Source organism: Euprymna scolopes, chromosome 46 (assembly GCF_053919585.1).
Source record: "Euprymna scolopes isolate OS-2025 chromosome 46, ASM5391958v1, whole genome shotgun sequence".
Lineage (NCBI taxonomy): Eukaryota > Metazoa > Mollusca > Cephalopoda > Sepiida > Sepiolidae > Euprymna > Euprymna scolopes.
Genome location: NC_136527.1, coordinates 89,517,073 through 89,543,672, shown reverse-complemented (window position 1 = coordinate 89,543,672; position 26,600 = coordinate 89,517,073). Strand labels below are relative to the sequence as shown.

At 32.9% G+C, this 26,600-nt stretch overlaps 1 protein-coding gene across 1 annotated transcript; it reads left to right on the top strand.

Moving 5' to 3' along the window:
• On the top strand, nucleotides 1-20,949 carry LOC145270371 (uncharacterized). The gene is made up of 2 exons (XM_080126022.1): nucleotides 1-464; nucleotides 18,364-20,949. Exon 2 carries the CDS (start codon nucleotides 18,595-18,597, stop codon nucleotides 19,570-19,572), a length of 978 nt encoding a protein of 325 aa, XP_079982148.1. The 5' UTR covers nucleotides 1-464; nucleotides 18,364-18,594; the 3' UTR covers nucleotides 19,573-20,949.
• The last annotated feature ends 5,651 nt before the right edge of the window (nucleotides 20,950-26,600 follow it).

Sequence of the window (26,600 nt, the reverse complement as noted above, 5' to 3'; positions counted from 1 at the left end):
TTTTTTTTTGGTTAAGTTGGCCATGCCACTCTGTAATAGCTCAGAAAAAAAAAAATCATCAACACCTACCCCCCCCCTCGTTCAGAAACTTTCGAGAACTCGATACAGCAACGCACACGTGCGCTTCTAACCTCTTAAAAGAACGGGGGATCAAATCCGGCTTAACACCGGTCTATGATTTATTTTCACCTTTACTGCTTTTTTTTTTTTTTTCACCTTTCCATTAGTTAAATTTTCCCGCTAATTTTCCATTTCGTTAAAGTCTTTTCAATTCCAACTTTTTTTTTTATTTGCGTCAAGAATTCAACGAAACAAGAACAAAAAAGACGAAATCGTAAAGAAACCAAAATTCGGACATTTTTGAATGGAAGAACGAGGTTCATCCCGATTTTGTGGTTTTTCAAGATTCGTCATTCGGAAACGTTTCCTCGTTTAAACCGATCCAATTTCTCGATTTCCAAAAGGTAAGTCGCATCAAGAGGTTCGCAATTCTTAGAGGAGGGGGGGGGTTGCTATCTCCACAAAATTACTTTATTGTATCTATTAACATGAAATCCGTGCTTTAGGTGTATCAGAATTTTTGTAGGAATTTTTGACACCCCTAACAGTAACACGAAACTGCGAATAAAATATAAAAATCTCGTAATTTCTCTTTTAAAAGTGGGTTGTTTATTTTCTTTATGGATTATACTTCCAAAATAAACTATTAAAGTTGTTTTAAAAAATAATAGAAATATTTTTTTTTATTTTTTAAAAACAGTAATGAATTTTACGAACTCAATATTTTTCAATTTTTAAACTTTAAAAATCTATCAAAATTTTTCTATTGATTCTATTTTTACGATATTTTCAGGGTCAATGTGAAATTTTATGTTCTTAAACCGAATATAATATTTTAGACAAACGTTGTTTTTTTTTAAATTCACGCCCCCCCCCATTTTCAAGTGTCTGTTAAAAAGTAAATAATTAATTTATGTACCAAAGTTTTATATATCACAAATTGAAGAGAAAAAGGTCAATAAATAATATATTCAAATTTAAAACAAAAAAGTAGTGTTTTTTAAAAATTTACCTGTAAAGTCCAAAGTTTAAAACTTTTTTAAACCACGTTGTTTTTTTTTGTTTTTTTTTTTGTTTTTTTTTAATGAAACCTTGGTCCTTGCTCCTTAAATTGAAAAAAAAAAATTAGGGCTTGAATTACATTTTTCGAGTAGTTATAAGCTTGGAAAGACAGGGGGTCGAATAATTCACACCTCCCATTTTGAAATGTCTATTAAAAAGTAAATAGTTAATTTACTCAGCAAAGTGTTATATATCACAAATTGAAGATAAAATGTCAATAATATATTCAAATTTAAAACAAAAAAAGTAGTGTTTTTTAGAAATTTACCTGTAAAGTCCAAAGTTTAAAACCTTTTTCAAAAAAAAAAAAAAACCACGTTGTTTGTTTTTTTTTTTTAATGAAACCTTGGTCCTTGCTTCTTTAACTGAAAAAAAAATAGGGCTTGAATTACATTTTTTGAATAGTTATAAGCTTGGAAAGACAGGGTGGAATTATTCACTATTTTCACCAAATTTCTGACACACATGGTGCTTCTACAGAATTTGAACCGAACTACAGCGACTTTTGCCGAACTAAACTTAAAAACATAGATTCGAAGGTACTTCTACATTTTGTCGCCGAAACTGGAGTCGCCATTTTATTTCACGCATCTGCAGTCTAAATGCAAGGGAGAAATCATTATTTTAAACTATGACCGAAGCATGAAATAAATAACAAACAAACAAAAAAAATTAAACTGGAGAACGATTGCTTCCGGAAAGAATAAATTAACCTAAGGGTTTGTATTACTGTACACATAGATTCGAAAAAGTGGTCGAAAAAACAAATATATAACAAATAAATGTTACCAAAGGCAAGATAAGTTACTTTTCTACCAAACTGGATAATTTTCTAGTGTTTTTATTTAATATAACATGTTTATTCAGCCCGAAAAACATACAGTGTTTACCGATGTATTGGAAAATTTTAAATGGCGCCCAGCCCGACTCTCTCTTTCACATGGTAAGTTTGGGAAAAGGAGTTCAAAATAAAAAAAAAAATTTATTGTTAGAATCTCGCTCAATATATATATATATATATATATATATATATATATATCGTGACATAGGTTGACATATATTCGGGAGGTTTTTAACAGTAGTTTGTATATTTTTTTTATTTTTAACTTATTTTCCCAAACTTACTGTATGAAAGAGAGTCAGGCACTATTTTGACTTTCCAATATATCGGGAAATACTGTATGTTTTTCGAGCTGAATAAATATGTTACATTAAATAAAAACACTAAAAATTTATCCAGTTGGGTGGAAAAGTAACTTATCTTGTCTTTGGTAACATTTATTTGTTATATATTTGATTTTTGGCAATTTTTTGAATCTATGTGTATAGTAAAACAAACCCACCTAACATTTCTTACTTAATTTAATATTTAGAATTATTCATTTGTTCAACAAAAAAAAAACTATTTTATAAAAATCCAGGGTTTGTATTACTGTACACATAGATTCGAAAAAGTTGTCAAAAAACAAATATATAACAAATAAATGTTATCAAAGGCAAGATAAGTTACTTTTCTACCTAACTGGATATATTTTTCGTGTTTTTATTCAATGTAACATGTTTATTCAGCTCGAAAACATACAGTGTTTACCAATGTATTGAAAAATTCAAAATAGCGCCCGACTTTCTCTTTAACATGGTAAGTTTGGGAAAATGTGTTATAAATAATAAACTATACAAAATACTATTAAAAACCCACCGAATATATCAACCCATGTCACATATATTGAGCGTGTTTCTAACAGTATTTTGTCTAGTTTTATATTTATAGCACCTTTTCCCAAACTTACTGTGTTAAAGAGAGTGTCGGGTGCCATCTTGAATTTTCCAATACATCGGTAAACACAGTATGTTTTTCGAGCTGAATAAACATGTTACATTAAATAAAAACACTGAAAAAATATCCAGTTAGGTAGAAAAGTAACTTATCTTGCCTTTGATAACATTTATTTGATATATATTTGTTTTTTGACAACTTTTTCGAATCTATGTGTACAGTAATACAAACCCAAGATCGAATATTGCTTTCATTGCAAAATTATTTTATTAAAATTAGATTTTCTTACACAAACTTTTTGGGTGCTAATACAGAGAGTGATCCGCGCTAATTTTTAAATTGTAGTTTAATTAAAGCTTTATGTTCTTTTTTTTATTCAGTTGTAAGGTTAAAGTATAGAATAGGTACAAAACATCCGCCACTCCCCATGTTAAAAATGGCTTTTTAAATAATAATGTTATTATTTCAAATAACTACACTAGTACCAACTTTTCAAGAAATGTTTTTGCAATTATATTTTGATAATTTTTTTATACAATAAATGTTTTGCTTTTCAAATGACGCTCGTCCACTTTATACAATTATGAATATGTTTTTTTTCATTTTCTGTTTTTAATAATAAAAAAAAAAAATCTTTCAGGAAAAACTTTCCCGTTTTCGTTAATTAAATCAAAACATTTCCAATTAAACAATTATGGATATTTCACTTTATTTATTTATTTTTTTTTCAGTTTTTTTTTTTTACTTTTTTTTGTTATTTATTTTATGCTTCGGCCATAGTTTAAAATACTGCTTTATCCTTTGGATTTGAACAGCAGGTGCGATAAAGTGTACAAGCACCGATTCAAAAAAAGTTGTCAAAAAACAAATATTTAACAAAGAAATGTTACCAAAAGCAAGATAAGCTACCTAAGAGGGTAATTTTTTTAGTGGCATTTTAACTTTTCGTTCTATGTTTTCTACTGGTTTTATTTATGCCATTTTTTTATTTATTTTTTTCAATTTTCGCTTTGCGCTGTGTTTTTTTTTTTTTTTGTTTTCATTTTTCAGAACACCTTCTTTATAGAAGCTTAACGTTTTTTCGCTGTTTTTTTTTCTTTGCTTTTTGTTTTGATATTTAAACAGGGTTATTTCTTTGCTTATTCTTTACTTTGCCTACCCCCCCCCCTTTCGCACATGCCTCCAAACACCCGGGCAATGCCGGGTACCCTCACTAGTGAAATATAATTAACTATTTATTTTATAAAATGTATACAATACTTTTACAATTTACATATCGTACAATTGATTTTTTCACCATTGCTTAAACTAAAACTAGCTAACCTAACTAGAGTTGAGAGAAGGGGTGCACCCCCTCATTTACAAAGAGACAGAAATATGCGTGCTCACCTCCTGATGGTCCAGGTCCAGACAGAAAGAGGTTGATCAAAAAAGGGAATTATGGGATTGAATTTCTGTGTATCTTTGTGCTTATGACCAAATCACCACCCAACCATGCTGAAGAGTGTTAACAATCGTTGCAATGAGATACAGTGCCACATACTAAAATCATTAGTCTCTGTAGATTTTGCTTTTAGTCTAGAATTTATGCAATTTAATTTTTCTTTTACTGGATGTTAAATTATTTACCACCCAAAATATATTTATATTACTATAGAATTTTCTTTTCTAGTGGAAATTATTTATTTGATTTATAATTTATTTAAACATTTTAGATATAGCACAGTAAACGACCAAGTTCTCTCCGATCCTCTCTCCTCTGATCTTGAGCACGTGGTACAATGGGGAAAGGGGTGGTTGGTTACTTTTAATGCATCTAAAACCAAGCTTCTCTCTTTACATCATCAACATTCTGATCCACATCTGGCATCAATTGAAATGAATGGCTCTCATCTTCAGGAGGCCTCAAGTTTGACAAGCTTCTGGGCTTGACCATTACTCCTGATCTTAAATGGAACATGTACATCAAATCTGTTGCCAAGGCCGCTGGAAAAATGGTGGGATCTTTCTATCGATCCAGTAGATATCTCACTACTGATGCAATTCTCTATCTATATAAGAGCCAGATACATCCAAGGATGGAATACTGTTGCCACATCTGGGCAGGAGCGGCTTGAAAGGTCTTGTCCTGCCTTGATAGAGTTCAAAATAGACTTCGTAGCCTCGTAGGAGATGTCCTTTTCTTTTCCTTGCAACCTCTATCTCACAGAAGAGATGTTGCGAGTTTGTCTCTGCTGTATCGTTATTTTCATGGAAAGTGTTCGACTGAGCTTCAATCTATGGTCCCCCCTTGCCAAACTTTCACAAGAAATACTCGTCTAGTTGAAAACACTATCAATAATTCCCCCCACTCTTTATCTGTGCCTAAACCTAAAGATAGATTCCATGAACAAAGCTTCTTTCTTCGAAGTGAGCGCCTGTGGAATTGTCTTCCGTTTTCCCTGCTTTCCGGCTGACTACAATATGGTTGTGTTCAAGTCTAACGTAAATAAGTTCTTGATGAGCTGTTCCATATAAATTAACAAATTTACCGAATTTTCATTACTACCAATTACTATATTGTCCAATTTCTGCTGTACCCTCTTTAACCCTTATCCTTGAGTGGCCTCTTGGCCTTGATAATGTGCCTGTGTAAAAAAAAAAAAAAGCTTTACTTAAAGGTTTGGTAATGCATGTCTAGTGCTAACTGGGTTTTGTTCGTTTTAGGTATCCAATAAATACATGGAAGTGTTTTGTTCTTTTCTTCTAACTTTTTCACTATCTAAATTAATATTACGTACTTTATAGGTATCTGAAAGTTTATCTATAATTCCTAGTTCTGAATATGACGTTAAACTATATCCAATAGTGAGGCCCCAATTTGTGGGCTTTGGAGAGTGTGGAGCCACTCCTTAATTGTCATCGCTCCTAGGTCCATTCTGACCCAGAGTGGTAGTACCTGTTAGAGCCCCAACTATGGGTTAAATAGAATCCGACTTGGAAAAATAAAAAATTCTATTAAAAAGATTTTTCCGATTCAAGCTAATGCACCCAAGTCATATAGATATATTTCTTTATTTTTGAAATTGCAACTTAATAACTTTATAATATATAAAAACCGATAGAACATTAACTCTATAATAATATATACGAAATCTGCAAGAACTAAAATATCATATTTAAGCATACTTTACGACCAGGCTTTACCGGGCATTCGCGCTAGCTTAGAAAAATAATTTTTCAGTTTAAAAAGTTAAAAATAGCTACAATAATATCAGAGCGTCTCCATTTACACCAGACATCTACAGAATGCCAACGTCAATATATTACATATGAATGAGTCTGCTGTGAAATTTCCACAAGTCCCGCGAGTTGTTGTTATTATTATTATTATTAATATCATTATTATTAATATTATTATTATCATTATTATTAATATTATTGTTGTTGTTGTTGTTATTATTGAGATTTTAGAAAATGAATAAAAATCTTGTTTATCTCCCATGTGATTGTATATTTATTTGATGCCCAACTGCTTTCCCTTTCAACCGTATTCAAATCATATGCAATAAGTACTGCTGTGTTTATTAAAATAAATGACAAATTCTTTGGTAATAAAAGCAGTCACTTTTATTTGACAGATGGATGTGGGGTTGGAGCGAGAGAGAGGATGGGTGGTGGACAACAGGCAGAATGTGATCGACACCTGTTTTGTTTTTATTTAGCAGTTCAGCTTTGCTTGAGCCCTATGTATTGTTCATAACCTTATGCGCATATATATATATATATATATATATATATATTGCAATTAGAAAGGGAAGACTTTTATAATTCATGATTAAAAGTAAATTTGTATATATATAAATAGAAATATAATCTTCTTTCTAAAAAGGGTTATATATATATTTATATATATACAAATTTACTTTTACTCATTAATCATAAGTCTTCTCTTCCTAATTGCAACATTTAAATTTTGTATCCCTAACAACATTATGAAATATATATATATATATATATATATATGGGTCATTCCATGTCAAAACACCAGCAAAAAGTTGAAATCTGCACCCACCGACACCGAATTACTTGAAATTCGGCACAAATATTCCCCTTCATGAGTTAGGAAAATTTAGCAAATTATTAGGTCTTAAACCTTACCGTTCGGATTTTAGAAGGGTGTAAAATTTGCATATTTTGCTTCCAAATTTATGCTGCGAAATGTCACAGAATTTCAGTGTTTTATAAAATTTAAAAAAAAATACTTCCACACATTCAATATTTCTGAAATTTGGTAGGAAAGGCATTTAGAGACTGTAGAATCCGAATATTTAATTATTTTAACCCCATACCTGGTAGAAAATTTTTGTGCACCCAAAAGCATGTCCCCACAAAATCATTAATTTTTACCCATGTAGCTTACGGTCAGTCTAGAAGAAATATGTCCTCTTCAATTTTCATAATATTTTTTTATAGCATCTACTATGACTGCTTAAGTTCTCAAAAAAATATTGTGAGGGTTTCTAGCCTACTTTAGAAGATATGGCACTGTGAAGTTTATCTTTTTTTTTTCTATGTATGTGCAGTAATTCAGTGAAAGATTGATAAAGACAATCCTCCCAATACTCCCAAACTCCTCAAATGTTCATATTGTGTTAAGTAATTTCTTAAACAATTCAATAAGATGATCTTTGTTAATTTAAAAAGAAAATAATTTAAATATATTTTGCAGATATTGCATTTTGTATGGTACGGATAGATTGTCTTTAACAAGCGATAAACATTGACTCATGCAATAGGATCAACACTTAAGAGTTTTTGTAGATGGCATTAAACATTGATTTAAAAGAAATTATTTCTGATTGAATTTAAAAAAAAATTCATTATTTTCACAAAAAAAAAGTTGATTCTTTTGTTTCAAATGCACGTGAATTTTTAAAACTTAGAAGATTTGTAATTGACACTAAACATTTTTTTTATCCATAAGAAATGCTTTCAATTTCATCGCTTTTAAAAAATATTTATATTTCAAAAAAATATTTTCATTAATCTAAAACTTTTTTTTTTCATTTAGAAGAAAGTGATGATAATACATGGTGACCCCCCAAAAAACGGATCCCAACTCTAATTGGCCCCATTTCTTAGTGTTTTGTTCGTAACTAGTTTATTATATTCAAAACATCATGTCAAAACACTAGGGCCTTTGACCTTTTTTTTCTCCGTTCTACAGCATATGTTCTAGATATACTTTCTATGGTTTTTTTTTTTGGGGGGGGTCGCCCTGTATACAAATTTTAAACTATACTGTGCACCAAATTTTGTTGTGTACATTGGATTAAATTGTTTTGTACACAATTTTTTGCACAGATAATTTATCCACTTTGGACAAATGATAAATTTTACCATTTGGTGTTGTACATCAATAGTGCACAGAATATTTGCTAATGGCACAAAGCATATATCCTTAAAATCCTCTTTCCAATAAAATGAATGTGATGAAAGAGCTGGATGCATGAACTTAATCAGCAAGTCCTTATTTTCCATATTAATTTCTAGGACCATGCCAGTCCAAACGTTACTGTCATACCTGCAACAAACATATTCTGAAACAACAAATTTCATTGGTTTTTCTTCAACCCCGATAGAGACGTCATATATCAATTCATAGTTTTCATCTTCACTACATTGTTTCATGGCTACTTTATCTCTGTCGAGTGGAATAAATTGATGAAAACTTCTTGTCCCTGGAACTGTGGATGCATTTTCAAATCTAATAGTGAGATTTCTCATTGCTTCCTCAACTTCCTCCTTTTTAATCAAAATAAATTTGATTCCTTCAATTACAGATTTGCAGTATTCAAACATAGTTTCTGTGGAAAGGATTTGTTTGGAATTTGGTCTTCGTAGACTTTCTTTTGCTACTGTCCTTTTGACTGCCCTACCTATGCCATCACATGGTTGTTTACCATGACTAGTTGCAAAGAAGTTCCATGTTGCATCAAGTTCAAAATCTTTTTGATGGTTGCATAAATTGACAAAGTTCTTATAATTCTTGTATTGTGCCGCATAACCATTTGTAAAATATTCAATACTTTTCACATTTGGCAAATTAGCCTTGATCACGTCGATAATGTTTTTCTGTACCATATAAACAAATGCCACATTATGGAAGTTGTCACTCGATATAATACAAAAACATTAACTTTGCATTGTATTTTTAAGCTTAAAATAGAATGCAACTGGGTGTAAAGTGCATTGAGAGGTACTCTAATGAAAACTCTGAATCTCATATTGAACAACAAATTTGTAATTTTCAGCAAAATCCCCAAGAAATAAAACTTCACTATCACTGATATCTTTTTTTTTTTTTTGCTTTAAATGCCTTGATTGTGATTTAGCGAAGTAAGAATGAGGTGCTAATTTATTTAATTGCAAAATAACTAAATCCGCATAAGCTTGACAAGATTGTTTGTGAGTTATTAAAGTTGTTCTGTCACTTGTTGTCCATTGAGAGAACTCAACAGAGTTTTCATTACCAATGCATTCTTCAAGGGTGTCATAAAGAAATTTTTCCAGTTTCTGTGATGATTTAGAACAATTTGTGCATCTATGAATCATCATACACTATTACTTGTATTGCAGACAATATATTTCAAAAGATCTTAATACGGTACATCTAGTGGTTCCAGTAATAGTTTGATGTTTTGGTGGATAGTGCATACACATACAGCATGTGTACCTGCACTACCAGCAAGGACACCATTTTGGTCTAAGACTACAACATTTTGAAAACCCTAAAGATACTTTCGGGTTCTGTTCCTTTAATTCTCTGAAGAGCTTATTTATATTGCACAATATGAGTCTCTTCTGCTGATGTAAATTACGTTTAATACTAAGTCTTTCCTTCCTGGCATCAATCGAGTGTCCTCATCAGCTTGATAAAATACTTGCACTAACTGTGCAATATCAGCAGACAAAGACTTGCCTCTTTTCGTTCATGCACAGCTAAAATGCCATTTTCCAAACACAATTTGTGAGCCTTGCGTACAATGTGTTCTGAAACACCAAATACATTTTTCTGTGATCAATCGGTACCTATTTACTATGCCTCCCCACGGGACAGAGTTTGACACCAGGGTCGTTTTTTAACGTGGAGAAAAGGTACAAAAATAAAAATTTTCTCAGTCGTGAAGGACTTCTCCTCCACCGAAAGAGAACAAGAAATAGAAGTGCAGCATCTGAAGAACAGATACTACACTTTGATCTTGTGTGATCAATCGATAGGGGCAAGTGTCAAGATCTGTATTTTCGTTTTAGTGGATTCCACAGTTTTTACTTTTGCTGCAAGAACCTTTTATCATTTTATCAAAGCACTTAGCTTTATCTAAAATCTCATTTTTTTTTAATTTTAAAGGTTCATCACATAACAGCTCAGAGTCAATGTTTAATGACCTACTGATTGCAGAAGAAAGTTTTCTCTTACCTAAACGAGCCTTTCCTGAGTGATGAAGCCCTTTCGTTTTCATTGGAGAAATTCCAATAGCAGAGAAACATTCATTGATATTTATCTTCTGTTTTTTATTGAAGTACTTGCATCAACCTCTTGCATTTCCTCATCCGATACACAACTTTGTTTTTCATCAAGAAGTTTGCTGATGCGTATTCGGCAATTAGGACAGAGTTTAATTTGCTTCTTATGATTTTTAAATGGATTGCAACAACTCTTTTCAAGCCACTCATACTTAATTAACAAGGTCTGATTGTGATGGTCACAGATAGTATTTTATCCTCATCAAGTCCTGTCCTATACATCCATTTACATCCATTGCATTCAAATGATCCACTGAAATTAATCCAACCTGTTTATCATGGAATAAATTAGTACTTGTTTCAACTGTTAGTTCAGTACAAATAGAACAATTCATCTTTATCTGAAAAAAAAAAAACTACTTCAATTATTCTGTGTGCTAGTAAAAAATCCAAGTAGGAAAATTCCACCTTTCTCTTTGAATACTGGAGGAAAAGTGACCAATAAATATTTTAGGTGCCACAGACAAGTTCCAGTCTGGGTCAAAGGAGAGTCATTCAGAGTTCACTGTTGGCCTAATTCTAAATTTATTACAATTTTTTTTTGAGAACTTAAGCAGTCATAGTAGATGTTATAAAAAAATATTATGAAAATTGAAGAGGACATATTTCTTCTAGACTGACCGTAAGCTACATGGGTAAAAATTAATGATTTTGTGGGGACATGCTTTTGGGTGAACAAAAATTTTCTACCAGGTATGGGGTTAAAATAATTAAATATTCGGATTCTACAGTCTCTAACTACCCTTCCTACGAAATTTCAGAAATATTGAATGTGTGATCTGTTTTTTGGGGGGTCACCCTGTATTATCATCACTTTCTTCTAAATGAAAAAAAAAAGTTTTACATTAATGAAACTATTTTTTTGAAATATAAATATTTTTTAAAAGCGATGAAATTGAAAGCATTTCTTATGGATAAAAAAAAATGTTTAGTGCCAATTATAAATCTAAGTTTTAAAAATTCACGTGCATTTGAAACAAAAGAATCTTTTAAATTAATGTTTAATGCCATCTACAAAAACTCTTAAGCTTTGATCCTAATGTATGGGTCAATGTTTATCACTTGTTAAACACAATCTATCCGCACCATACAAAATGCAATATTTGCAAACTATATTCAAATTATTTTCTTTTTAAATTAACAAAGATTATCTTATTGAATTGTTTAAGAAATTACTTAACACAATATGAACATTTGAGGAGTTTGGGAGTATTGGGAGGATTGTCTTTATCAATCTTTCACTGAATTACTGCACGTACATAGAAAAAAAAGATAAACTTCACAGTGTCATATCTTCTAAAGTAAGCTAGAAACCCTCACAAAATGTTTTTGAGAACTTAAGCAGTCATAGTCGATGCTATAAAAAAAATATTATGAAAATTGAAGAGGACATATTTCCTCTAGACTGACCGTAAGCTACATAGGTAAAAATTAATGATTTTGTGGGGACATGCTTTTGGGTGAACAAAAATTTTCTATGGGCTTAAAATAATTAAATATTCGGATTCTACAGTCCCTAAATGCCCTTCCTACGAAATTTCAGAAATATTGAATATGTGGAAGTATTTTTTTTTTTAATTTTATAAAACACTGAAATTCTGTGACGTATCGTGGCATAAATTTAGAAACAAAATATACAAATTTTACACCCTCCCTTAAAGTCCGAACGGTAAGGTTTAGGTTCAAATAATTTGGCAAATTTTTCTAACTCATGAAGGGTAATATTTGTGCCAAATTTCAAGTAATTCGGTGTCGGTGGGTGTAATGGCCTGGTGAATTGACATGGAATGACCTATGTATATATTGAGTAAAATGATTCATAATCTATAATTAAAAATCTGTTTCTAAAGGAAAAACAAACAAAATCAATAAATTGTACGATCGTTTCAGAAGCAATGTTTTTATTGAAATAGACAATACGTCTTGAACAATAATTTTATCATTTTATTTCATAAAACAGTCTTCTCATCAGCAAAAAGAGTGGGGAGGGGTTAAAGATAACAAAAATAAAACTAGCATTTTTTAGGTACTTCTACACTAGGTGTATCAGAATTTTTGTAGGAATTTTTGACACCCCTAACAAAACTGCGAATAAAATATAAAAAACTCGTAATTTCTCTTTTAAAAGTGGGCTGTTTATTTTCTTTATGGATTATACTTCCAAAATAAACTATTAAAGTTGTATAAAAAGTAATAGAAATATTATTTTTTTATTTTTTACAAAACAGTAATGAAATTAATTGAATATTACGAGTTAAGTATTTTTCAATTTTTAAAATTTAAAAATCTATCAAAATTTTTCTATTGATTCTATTTTTACAATATTTTCAGGGTCAATGTGAAATTTTATGCTCTTTCCAATAAACCGAATATAATATTTTAGATAAACGTTTTTTTTTTTATTCACGCCCCCCATTTTCAAGTGTCTATTAAAAAGTAAATAATTAATTTACTCACCAAAGTTTTATATATCAAAAATTGAAGATAAAAGATCATTAAATAATATATTCAAATTTAAAACAAAAAAAGAAGTGTTTTTTAGAAATTTACCTGTAAAGTCCGAAGTTTAAAACCTTTTTTTTTTAAATCACGTTTTTTTTTTTTTAAATGAAACCTTGGTCCTTTCTCCTTTAATCAAAAAAAAGTTAGGGTTATAAGCTTGGAAAAACGGGGGGTCGAATTATTCAATATTTTTCACAAAGTTTCTGACACACCTAGTAAGGCAGATATATCTGGAAATATTTAAAAATATAAAAAACAGTTACTTATTTTCATGTTGATAAACAAAATAAAATAAAAATAAAATCGGGTTAAGAGGGGATATCTTTAATATTTTTAATAAAATATATATATACGTTTTAATCGCCCGACTTTAAAGCCTGTATCTTAGTCCATCGATTCATTGGCATGTTCTTAAATGTAGTTTATGAATGGTTAAAATGGTGATATATACAAACTTCAAATATATATTAAAAAGTTTGATTCATGTCCAGGTAACATACATCTAAAATTTCAAGTGTTTAGACCCAAAATTGGCGGAGGAGTTTTGTAGAGTCTTCAAAGGTCAACTCTTTCAGCTTTGACCTCTTGACAGCCAAATTTTTGCCCCAAAACTGATTCAAAAGCTTGCTGCATGTCTGAATACACTTTATGTAAAATTTAAAATGTTTAGACCCAAAATTGGCTGAATAATTAGAGATTGCAAAGGTCAAATATTTTTATCTTTGACCCCTTGGCAGTAAAATTTTCGGCCAAAAACCGATTAAAAAGCTTGCCCTATGTCTGAATACACTTTATGTAAAATTTCAAATGTTTAGACCAACTATTGGCTGAGAGGTCAAATTTTTTTAAATTTGACCCCTTAACATTTATTGTTTTGGGCTCAAATCAAATTAAAAAGTTTGATCCATGTCCAAGTAACCTACATATAAAATTTCAAGTGTTTAGACCCAAAATTGACGGAGTTTGGTAGAGTTTTCAAAGGTCAAATTGTTGAACTTTGACCCTTTGACAACCAAATTTGTGGCCAAAAACCGTTTAAAAAGATTTTCCCAAATCTCAATACCTCTTATGTCAAATCTTGAGACTGAACCTTTAATGCATCTAAAACCAAGCTCCTATCATTACATCATAAACGCTCTGATCCCCACCAAAATGTGTACATGATGGATACATTTTCACTCCTTCTCGTCTCCACCATAGCTTCAATACAATAGAAAGTTTTAAAAAAAAATAATAAAATAAATAAACATTTACAATAAATTTTGTAATAATGCATTTCACAGTTCTGAGAAAGAAAATCACCCTTTTTATCTTTATGAAACTCTTTTCTCTCAAGTTCACAAATAACCAATTTCAGTCCTTTTTTTTCTTCAATTAGATACATAGTAATTTTATTTATTTTTATTTTCAGTGTCTCTTCTGATGCGCGATCTTTGATCATTGACAGTAACCGCGTCGTAATTTTTAAAAATTAACAACTGTAAATGGCAATCGATAGCCTCATGCGCGCTTCTGCTTAAATTATAATTTGTTTTTATTTTATTCATTTTATTTTTTAACTTATTTATTTTACTCTGATTGAAACGAGAAGCCGCTACTATCTTCCATAAGTGTCATCCATTGTTCGACCCACGGTAAAGGTTTTTTTTTTATTTTCATAATATTAGGATGTTATGAAGCTGACGTAATTCGACTTAAAAAGACATTTTTCTAACCTATCCTAAACATCCTCCTTTCCCCTATACGCTATACTTAATAGTCTCTTTGAAATGGATGCCTCTCATCTAGTGGAGGCTCCATGTTTTGATAAGCTTCTGGGATTGACCTTTACTCCTGACCTGAAATTGAACACGTTCATCACGACTATTGCCAAGGTCATTAGGAAAATGGTGGGATCCTTCTACTGCTTCAGAAGATATCTTGCTGCTGATGCAATTCTCTATCTATTTAAAAGCCAAGTACGCTCAAGGATGGAATACTGCTGCCATATCTGGGCAGGAGCTGCTAAAAACAGCATATCCTACCTTGACAGAGTACAAAATAGACTTCATGGCTTGGTGGGGGATGCCCTTTTCTCTTCCCTGCAACCTCTTTCCCACAGAAGAGACGTAGCAAGCCTGTCTTTGTTCTATCGTTATTTCCATGGCAAGTGCTCGTCTGAGCTCCATTCTCTAGTCCCCCCTCGCCAATCTTTTTCAAAAAACACCCGACTAGCTGAAACCACCGTCAATAATTTTCCCCACTCCTTATCTTTGCCTAAATGAAAACGTAGATACCATGAACAAAGCTCCTTTCTTAGAACTGCACGCCTGTCTTCAAGTTCAACACAAACAAATTCCTGATGAACTGCCCCCTAAGTAATGACACCTTATCCAATACTATTGCTACACTATCCCTTTGATTACTGTACACACAATAACCCTTATCCCCGAGTGGCCATTTGGCCTTGATAAGTGGTGAACTCCATGTAAAAAAAAAAGAAGTGAAATAAGTAATAAAAATGATTTTATTATTTTCAACACTAAAAGGTTTTTTAAATTTTATTTTTGAGTATTTTCAAAAGACATTTTTGTTATTTTTGTTCGATATTTGTTTCAGACTTCATCATTATTTTATTATCTCATATTTTAATATACACATACACATAAATATACACATACATACATACACGCATATTTTTTTTAAATAAAATGTTTGTTTATAAGACTCCCGTTTGATACTACATCCATTTATTTGTAATTTCTTTGCATTAATTGTAAAACTCTCTCTCGGGCAGTCCGTCGATTACGACGCTGACGTGGAGGTCAGTTAGTTTCCGTGTCGAAGGTGCGAAGTGGGTTCGATCGGATCTCTGAAACCCTGGCTGCAGATGTGACACCTGATGGCAGGAAGTCCGGGTAGTGGTGCCCGTAGTCGCGCTTTTTTTCTTCCTCTCTTGGCAGTCCGTCGATTTTGACGATGACGGCTTCAGCAAGAGCACAACCATCATACTCTAATCACCTGAGTGCAGAGATCATGCTGTGTACTTCACTTACTTGTACTTGAAACGACATTCACCCTGGAGGAGTTGAGTCGGCTTCATGAAGATGCACATCTCGTACCGCTGCGGCCCAAGCCCGGCGATCGGAGGCAAGATCCCGAGTGAGCAATAGCCAGTCACGTCTCCAACGAGACAGGCCATAGATGAGCGGGCCCGAAATAAGCTCAGCGTCGGCTTTGATAGTCCCGAGCCATGTTCTTAGCTGGCCACCGACACGTTTTTTCCAGCCGGGTAGAGGACGTGGGGAGATAGCCTCGTGGATAAAGACCCCTGCATCACAGCGAGAGGCATGGCCGAACCATCGAAGGCGTCGGGCCCGCAGTAGGTCAGTAATTGCCTGGAGATTGCAGCGACACCGGACTTCTTTGTTTGCTGTGGCGTCCAGTCCATCAAACTTGCTGGTACGTCCTCACTCCATCGCCACAGAACTTTCACCTCTCTCCCAGCCTAGGCAAAGTAGGAATAAGCAGCTTGCCCAGTACTGTTAGCATCCTCTCCACTGAAAGCAAAAGTACAGAGGCAAGGACGGGCCAGGACAATCTGCACACATGCAATCAGCTCCATCCGATGGCTGAGGCAGACCCGAGCACTGCAGTGCTCATTCATCCGCTGCGATTCCTATCTCATCTGCCAAGAGCATCGTTGACCAGGCTTGGATTTTTGTGACCCTAAATAGGGAGCTAGTGGGTACTACACCTTGCCCAAGAGTGACCCAGCACTGTAATGACTAAAGGGTAGTGACATTTTCCCCAAAACCCTGGAGCTCCCGCACCAAGGCCTCGTTGCCGGATGTATTTTTATGTCATACCCAGGACAATTTGTAAAATTTTAAAACTACATTTATATAAACGACCAAATATCTTTGAAATTCAATATAATGATAAAATCAGGATTATTTTTAATTATTTTCAACACTTAAAGGTTTTAAAAAATTTTTCATTTAAATTTTATTCTTGAATATTTTTTTTAAAATTTTGGTTATTTTTGTCCGATATTTGTTTCAGATTTTATTTTATTTTATTCGTTTATTTTTACTTGATTTATTGATCTTTTTTGTTCCACGTTTTACGGTGAATCAGCTTTGTTCCAACCGCCTTTTTTTTATGTTCTATTTATCTTATGTTTTAGGCTGGTCAGTCTTGAGGGTGAAAATTCAGATGTCTCAAGTGAATCGAGGAAGATGGAAATATTTAATAACATCAAAAATTTCATCAACAACTTTGTACATTTTATAAATTCCTGGTTGGAAATCAATATACTGGCATACATATACCAAATTGCATTGTGCGATTAATAACTAATTTACAGCCAAATTTTTGGCCGAAAACTGATTACAAAGATTTTCCCAAATCTCAGTATCCTGTATATCAAATTTCGAGTCTGTAGACTTAAAATTGGCAGAGTTATTATGTAGGGAAATGTAAACAGACAGACAGACATGTTCACTTTTATAGATATATAGATTATGATATGTCCTAAGATGGCCTATTAATTCGGACAATCAGGTGACTTGGTTCCTTATGTAGAATGTTCTGGGTTGGTTATCTATCTCCACATAACACTTTCCCCCAAGCCAATTTCTCCTTGGAGAATTTTGCTTAATACCGGGGATCAGTCGGTTAAATTTTCTTTTCACCCTTGTACTTTTTCTCCTCAACACTGTTTGAGGGGGTGGAGCTGGTGGTGAAACTGGTACTCCCTGACCTGGAGTAGAAAATACTACTATCGGAGTAGGTTGTGCTATGGGTAGAGGAATATTAAAAGTCGTACAATACCTCTAAGGGCAGTTCGTTATCTTCTGTCTGTTTGTAGTCATCAGTGTGTCGAGGTCTTAGCTACAACATTTTATTTTTTACTTAATTTATTGACTTTTTTGTTCCATGTTTTATGGTGAATCTTAGGAAAAAAAAATATGTTACAAACATAATGATAACTTTATCTAACCTATTCATGTTATAAAAATGAATTTCTTACCTGTGAGATTCATCTGTTTCCACATTTAAAATGGATATATTTTTTTTAATTTATTAGTCTTGTATTTATAAGATTAGCATTATATTAGTAACCTCTTTTTCTTTATTTTTTTAATTTTATTTTATGAATTTCTTACCTGTGAGATTTATCTGTTTCCACATTTAAAATGGATATATTTTTTTTAATTTATTAGTCTTGTATTTGCATTATCTCTTTACAACCCTTCCTTTTCATAACCTATCATACTTTCATAAATCAGAGTCCATTTTCTGTAGATTGTTTTTGAACCCAGTCAACGACGGGTACTTTTCCTAGTATATATATATATTAGTAACCTCTTTTTCTTTATTTTTTTAATTTTATTGATCTTATGTTTTAGGTTGGTCAGTCTTGAGGATGAAAAATCAGATGTCTCCAGTGAATCGAGGAAGATGAAAATATTTAACAACATTCAAAATTTCATCAGCAATTTTGTACATTTTATAAATTCCTGGTTGGAAATCAATATACTGGCATACATATACCAAACTGCATTGTGGGATTAATAAGTAAAATTTTATTTTCCAATTTTTACTTTTCATTTTTGGTAAATTCCACTTTGAAAGCTCAAATGGAAATTCACAAATCCGAAACTGGCTCATTAGAAATGGAAGCTCATGCAGATGAAAACCGATATTCTTGTAATATTTGTACATCATCTTTTCAAGAGAAATCAGAGTTGAAACGACACATGTCGATACACAAGAAGAAACCATATTCTTGCAAAATATGTGGCTCTTGTTTCTCGCAGAATTCTTTTCTCACAGAACATGTGAGAATTCACACAGGTGAGAAACCATTTTCTTGTAAAATCTGTGAATCGAGATTCGCTCGGAAATCGTATCTGAAGGTCCACATTCGAACGCATACGGGTCAAAAACCTTACGCATGCACTGATTGTGAGTCGGCTTTCGCGGATCATTCGAGTCTAAAAGTTCACGCTCGCAAACACAGTGGGGAGAAACCATACACATGTACAGTTTGTCAGTCTGCGTTCTCACGCAATTCACATCTGACATCACACATGAGAACACACACTAAGGAGAAACCATATTCGTGTCCGATTTGCGGATCGACTTTTTCTCGGAAGTTCAGTGTGAAATCTCACATGCGGGTTCACCCGGTTGAGAAACCGTTTGTTTGCGAGATTTGCGACACAGCATTTCTGATGAACTCCCATCTTAACGTCCACATGAAAATCCACGCAGGGTTGAAACCATTTCCGTGTGACGTTTGTGGTGCAGCGTTCGCTCAGAATTCGCATCTTCAGTCGCACTTGCGGACTCACAGCGGAGAAAAACCATTTGTTTGCAAAGTTTGTGGCTCAGCTTTTTCCCGCAATTCGCATTTAGAAATGCATATACGCATACACACTGGAGAGAAACCATATTCTTGTACAATTTGTGATTCTGCATTTACAGAGAAGTCGACATTAACAAACCACATGCGTGTGCATACGCGTGAGAGACCATATTCTTGTGAAATTTGTGGATTGACGTTTGCATATAGTTCCAGTTTGAGGAAGCATCTTCGAAAACATTCAAATTGAAAAAAAACTATTAATCTTCAGAACAATTGTGTATAAAGTATCAAAGTTCAAAAAACAAATTAAAAAGAACTTCGATGCCTACAAGACACCAACTTCGGTTGTCTGCAGTCTCTGTATAGCTTCAAAACAATACTGATCTCGTGAAAATCCGTCGCCTCTATCGAAAGTTTTTGCGATACATGATTGCAACGTCTTGTCAGAGTGCCACTCCCTCAGTCACTGAAAGTCCATGTGCCTGGAGATGACTTTTTAGTCCTGCCAGTGACTTGCACACTCTCAAGCAGACCTGACATTGAAGATGGTCATTGGTATACATACATATATATGTACACATATACACCTACATACACATAAATATACATATATACACATGTTAATTTTTTTTTTTTTTTTTTAATTTTTATTTCGGACTATTAGTCTCATCTTTATTAGTTGTTGTTTTTGATCTTTTTTTATTGTAAGCACTATAAACAGTTTCTTTTTTTTTTTAAATAATAAACACTTTTTTTATTTATTCCTTAATTGGAATTCGTTTTTGAGATGAGCATTATATATATTAATTTATTATTTCGGACTATTAGTCTCATCTTTATTAGTTGTTGTGTTTTGATCTTTTTATTGGTTTGTTTATTCACAACGTTTCGGCCAACTATTCCTCTGGCCTTCGTCAGGTGGTAACCGTGACGGATAGGAACTTCGAATCTCCTAACTGCATTCTCAGCCATCACTGCCATCCGTAGTTGTTGTCGTCTCACCACATTTTTGACTAATTAACCTCTGGCACGCTTTGGGTGGGATTGAAACCGCTATCTTCAGACAATGTTCATCTGGAACCGTAGAGATTCAACGTCTCTATGAACTGCGCCACGGGCCCCGAAGGGCGATCAAGGTTGGATTCTTTGATCTTATAAATCCACGTTTATTTATTATCTGATCTTCCATAGTCGGATCCGTACCGATTGGTATATATATTATTCCTTCAAAAAATTAACATATAATGCTCATCTCAAAAAATGAATTCCAATTAAGGAATAATACATATATATTGGTATACATACATATATATGTACACATACATATAAATATACACATATATACATACACGCATGTTTTTTTTTGTTTTTTTTTAAATAAAACGTTTGTTTATAAGACTCACATTTGATACCTACATCCATTTATTTGTAAAATAATGTGTAACATTTGTCATCATCATCATTATCTACAGCAGAAGTGTGAGTTCTGTGATACGTACATATGTACATTAAAACAGACAGATGTGTATTATAGATTAGCCTGGATGCCAAATGTTGCCCGGGTGTTTGGAGGTGTGTGTATAGAGCAAAAAAAAAGGTGGTTGTAGGTAGACAGGCTTAAACCCGTGACGCGAAGGCGGAAAAGAAAGTCAAAGAAAATCTGTCTTTATTACGAGACCGGAAGTCAAAAGCATTCAAATTAAAGTCAATCCAACGCTGCAAAGAAGGTGGGCTCTCTCTACCGTGCTAGAAAACTAACACCCGAAAGTATCCTGTACCTCTATAAGGCCACCATTCGCGCATGTATGGAGTATTGCTGTCACATTTGGGCTAGTGCATCTGCTACTAGTCTCTCGCTCCTTTACAAGGTTCAAAAGAGAGTCGCAAACCTGATAGGTCCTGAACTGGCATCTAAGCTTCAGCCTCTGTCCCATTGACGAAACGTTGCATTCCTCTGCCTTTTCTACAAGTATTTTAGTGGTGAATGCTCCGGCGAACTGCAATCACTTGTGCCCCCATGACGTAGACACCCTTGACAAACCCGACAGGCAGCTAAATCCCACCCCCACACAGTAGAGATCCCTAGATGTAAAAGATCTTTGTACTCCAGTAGTTTCTTCCCCAGAACCGCTAGACTCTGGAATTCCATTCCAGATCCCTGCTTCCCCAACTGTACTGACATGCAGAAGTTCAAGTGTAACGTGAACCGACATCTTACTGCCCAAATCCCTACATAGTACCCCAGTAGTTGTTGCCCCTGATAGTAGCCCCCTACACCAAAGTGGCAATGTGCCTTGTTTGGGGTGAAAATGTAATAAAATGTCAGCAGAAAATATCGACCCCCTCCTTGTACAAAATGGCTGAGTTTAGGGTGAAGGAATTAATGTTTTTGGCCAAAAGGGGAGAACAATATAAAGCTATATACTAATGCATCAATTACTTTATACCTAGGTATTTCAGAGCCTTATGCTTTTCATTAGAAGAGGTAACAGATTAGAAATGTGACGTCTGATGCCTTAAAAAATTGTGTTCTAGTCTGAAAACAAGTTCATTATCACCAATTCTAATTTCAGAAAAAAAAAACGCATTCAAAAACAAGTTCGCATAAGAATACACAATGGAGACAACAAACCTTAATATCCTTAAAAGAGACCTCGGATATAAATTTAAATCATAATGAAATTAAGTGTTAGCTCCAGGAAGGAGCTTCTTGATCTCTTAAAACTAGGGTTATAACAATATATTCTTTTCATTATTTTGACTCTCAAGTATATATTAGTTAATGTCTTATATGTTTTTAGATAGTGATGTGGTTCTTGGTTGATTAAATGTGTCGGATATATACTCGAGAGTCAAAACAATAAGAATATTCTCTTGCCTTAATCCTAATAATCACACGTATATATATAATTGTTCTATAAGAATAATGGGTACTTGTACAGTTTAGTCAAGACATTAAAAAATGAAAATATTGAAAAAAGGTTATATTGTACGTATCCGTTATGGAACGAAGTTCTCCGAAAAAAAATTTCACTTAATTTCAGCAAGTAGTTTTTTTTCTTTTTTTTTTTTTTTTTTTTTTTACAGCGAAAAAACAATTTGTTGTGATACCGAGCAAAAGGTTCAATTTTTAGGAAGAAAAGCTAGAATTAAAGATGGGGTGGGAGTGTCGGCATTTACATGGAGTTATCTCCCCATGGCATGTTGTTCAGCTTCAGCAAATTCCAAAATGGCTGACTTCAACGCGTTCTCATAAGAACATGTTTTTCCGCTGTAAAAAAAAAAAACTACTCAATCAAATGAAATTTTTTTTCTGAGATCTTCAGTCCAAAACGGATACGTACAATATAACCTTTTTTTCAATATTTTCATTTTTTAATGTTTTGACTAAACTGTACAAGTGCTGAATAATGTTTACATTTTTTTTATTATCAAGAATAATTTTACAAAGTTCCAGTTCAAATGGTTATACAAGTAATGAATTATTTTGTTTTATTATTTTTAAACTCAAAGTCATACGAGATTCAAAGAATTATTTTTGTCTTGATTTACATAAGAGTCAGGAAAAAAAATCATGGAATACATAGAAAAATGCGGGCATGAAAAGTAATATGGTATTGAATTAAAAAAGAGAACTGCTTAAAATTACATGATTTGGGGCATTTGTCATCTTCGTCCCGTTATGACTACGCACATCATGCAGACATTTTTGTATTTTCTTTAACTTAAAATGCCGACAAATGTTCCAGGATGGATAAGCCCGCAAAATATTATAGAGATCTCTAAAGGAATATAAGCGGATAGATATGATTATAGTCGGGTTCCTTCCTTATAACAATATGATTGGCTTCTTAAGCTATAAATACCGACCTTCAAAGCCGCTTTGGAAAGACGTCATAAGTTACGTTGAAAATCAAATGCTAATGAATAGCAGCTCTGTTCATGAACAGTGGATTATTCTTAGAATATATCGTCAGGACTATTAAGCAAATTCAAACGTGTATTTAGCAAGACATAAATATTGTACAGTTCGAAGCATCCGAAGACAGCCTGTATAATGCATTACATAATCATCGAATTTGATAATTCCAAGGGATCACATATCAAGCTGATATATATACGTGTGAGTTTGTGAGTAATACTGGATAGTATATACCTATTTGTCTTCGTAACATTGCTCTATTGAAAGGTCAGCACCGTTTCTCCTCTTTTATAAATACATTTCTAGATAATGTTGACACGGATGATACGCCTTCTATTCTGCTATTGTTTCTCGTTTATATTCCGCGAATATATATAAAACTTAGAAAATTAAGTTGTTAAAATTAGAAAAGAAAAGGACAAGATGTTTCAGTAAAAATATAATAAATTCATAACTTAAAATTTGCAGCATTAAGAATTTTTATATAACTAGCCTGGGTGCCTAGTGTTGCCTGGGTGTTTGGAGTGTTGAGCAAAAAAAAAAGTGGTAGTAGGCAAGCAGGCAGGCAGGCTTGAACCCGTGACGCAAAGGAGGAAAAGGATGTGAAAAAAAAGTGAAGTCTTTGCTGTTGCACCCATCACCAAGTGACGTGGGTTTTAATTAAGGCTAGACAATTGAAAAGAGGGATGACTTTTGAAAATATCGGCGAAAAAAGAAAAAAACTCCTTGTAGAAAAGTGAGCATGAAAAGTAATATGGTTAAGATTAGAAAATTAAAAGGACAAGTTGTTAAAATTGGAACAGTAAACATTTATTTATGTTTAATGTAGCACTTGCCAACTGGTGACCCTTCTATTCTCCCAGTGTTTCGTTTATTTCCATTTTCATATGAATGCCTTTTTCTGTAAACATCCTTCGTGTTATTTATTCAGTAAGGTATTACTTTTATACACCATTTCTATTATATGTCAATGTAGTTCTTCGCAGTTATAGTTGGCTAATGTACTTCCTAGTATACGTGGTCCATCTTGGGTTGATCTTGATGTGATTAATCCTTAGAAAAGCTGCAAATGAAGATTTATAAAAGTCTTGGTGGTATTTGTAGCAGCTTTATTTTGGATGTTCTCTCCATCGATAAGCTTATGGATCTGACTGACTTTCCTTTGACGTCATCTTCGCAAGCCCAGATAGCCAACAATTTACTCCTGCCACTTGCAACTCCACCCCCTCTCTGTAAGATTCGCAACACTGGTTATAAACGAGTACTAAATAAAAGAAAGTAATCACTAGGGCTAGGACAACAGCATATTCTTTGCATTGCTTTGACTCTCGAGTGTGTATCTGTTGATATTTTATATGTGTGGTTCTCAGTTTATTATGTGTCTATGTTGGATATATACTCGAGAGTCAAAACAATGAAAAAAATATGCTGTTGTCACAGTTATAGTCGGCTAATGTACTTTCTAGTTTACGTGGTCCATCTTGGGTTGATCTTGATTCGATGGATACTCGGAAAAGCTGCAAATGAAGATTTGTACAAGTCTTGACGTAATTTACAGCAGCTTTATTTCAGATGTTCTCCCCATCGATAAGCTTATGAATCTGACTGACTTTCCTTTGATGTCATCTTCGCAAGCCCAGACAGCCAACAATCCACTCTTACCACCTGTAACTCCATCATCTCTCTCTAAGACTTGCAACACTGGTTATAAACGGGTACTAAATAAAAGAAAGTAATCACTAGGGCTAGGACAACAGCATATTCTTTGCATTGTTTTGACTCGAGTGTGTATCTGTTGATATCATATGCTTTTATATAGAGTGATGTGGTTCTCGGTTAATTAATTGTGTTGGATATATACTCGAGAGTCAAAACAATGATAAGAATATTCTGGTGTCACAGCCCTAATAATCACACATATACAGAAAAGAAGCAAATAACTTGGATGCATTTGTTTTATAATGTTAAGCTTTTTTATTATCAAGAATAATTTTACAAAATTCCACTTCAATTGTTCTCTCTCATTCTCTCTCTCACACACACATTCTCACTTTTATAGATATAATAGATAGATTATGCTAGATATATTTCCATATGTCTGAATAATCTATATACAAATTTTCAAATCTGTAGATAAAAAATTTGTTGAGTATATAGGTTGAGAATTGTTCTCTCTCTCTCTCTCTCTCTCTCTCTCTCTCTCACACACACATTTTCACTTTTATAGATATAATAGATAGATTATGCTAGATATATTTCTATATGCCTGAATACCCTATATACAAATTTACAAATCTGTAGATAAAAAATTTGTTGAATATATAGGTTGAGAATTGTTCTCTCTCTCTCTCTCTCTCTCCTCTCACACATTCTCACTTTTATAGATATAATAGATAGATTATGCTAGATATATTTCCATATGTCTGAATAATCTATATACAAATTTTCAAATCTGTAGATAAAAAATTTGTTGAGTATATAGGTTGAGAATTGTTCTCTCTCTCTCTCTCACACACACATTTTCACTTTTATAGATATAATAGATAGATTATGCTAGATATATTTCTATATGTCTGAATACCCTATATACAAATTTACAAATCTGTAGATAAAGAATTTGTTGAATATATAGGTTGAGAATTGTTCTCTCTCTCTCTCTCTCACACACACACATTCTCACTTTTATAGATATAATAGATAGATTATGCTAGATATATTTCTATATGTCTGAATACGCTACATACAAATTTTCAAATCTAGATAAAAAATTTGTTGAGTATGTAGGTTGAGAATTGTTCTCCCTCTCTCTCTCCTCTCACACATTCTCACTTTTATAGATATAATAGATAGATTATGCTAGATATATTTCTATATGTCTGAATACGCTATATAAAAATTTTCTAATCTGTAGATAAAAAATTTGTTGAATATAAAGGTTGAGAATTGTTCTTACTCTCTCTCTCTCTCTCTCTCTCACACACAGACACATTCTCACTTTTATAGACATAATAGATAGATTATGCTAGATATATTTCCATATGTCTGAATACCCTATATACAAATTTACAAATCTGTAGATAAAAAATTTGTTGAATATGAAGGTTGAGAATTGTTCTCTCTCTCTCTCTCCTCTCACACATTCTCACTTTTATAGACATAATAGATAGATTATGCTAGATATATTTCCATATGTCTGAATACCCTATATACAAATTTTCAAATCTGTAGATGAAAAATTTGTTTTATAAGAATAATGTTAAGCTTTTGTTATTATCAAGAATAATTTTACAAAATTCCAGTTCAAATGGTTCTGCAAGTAATGAATAATTTTGTTTTATTGTTATATAAGATTC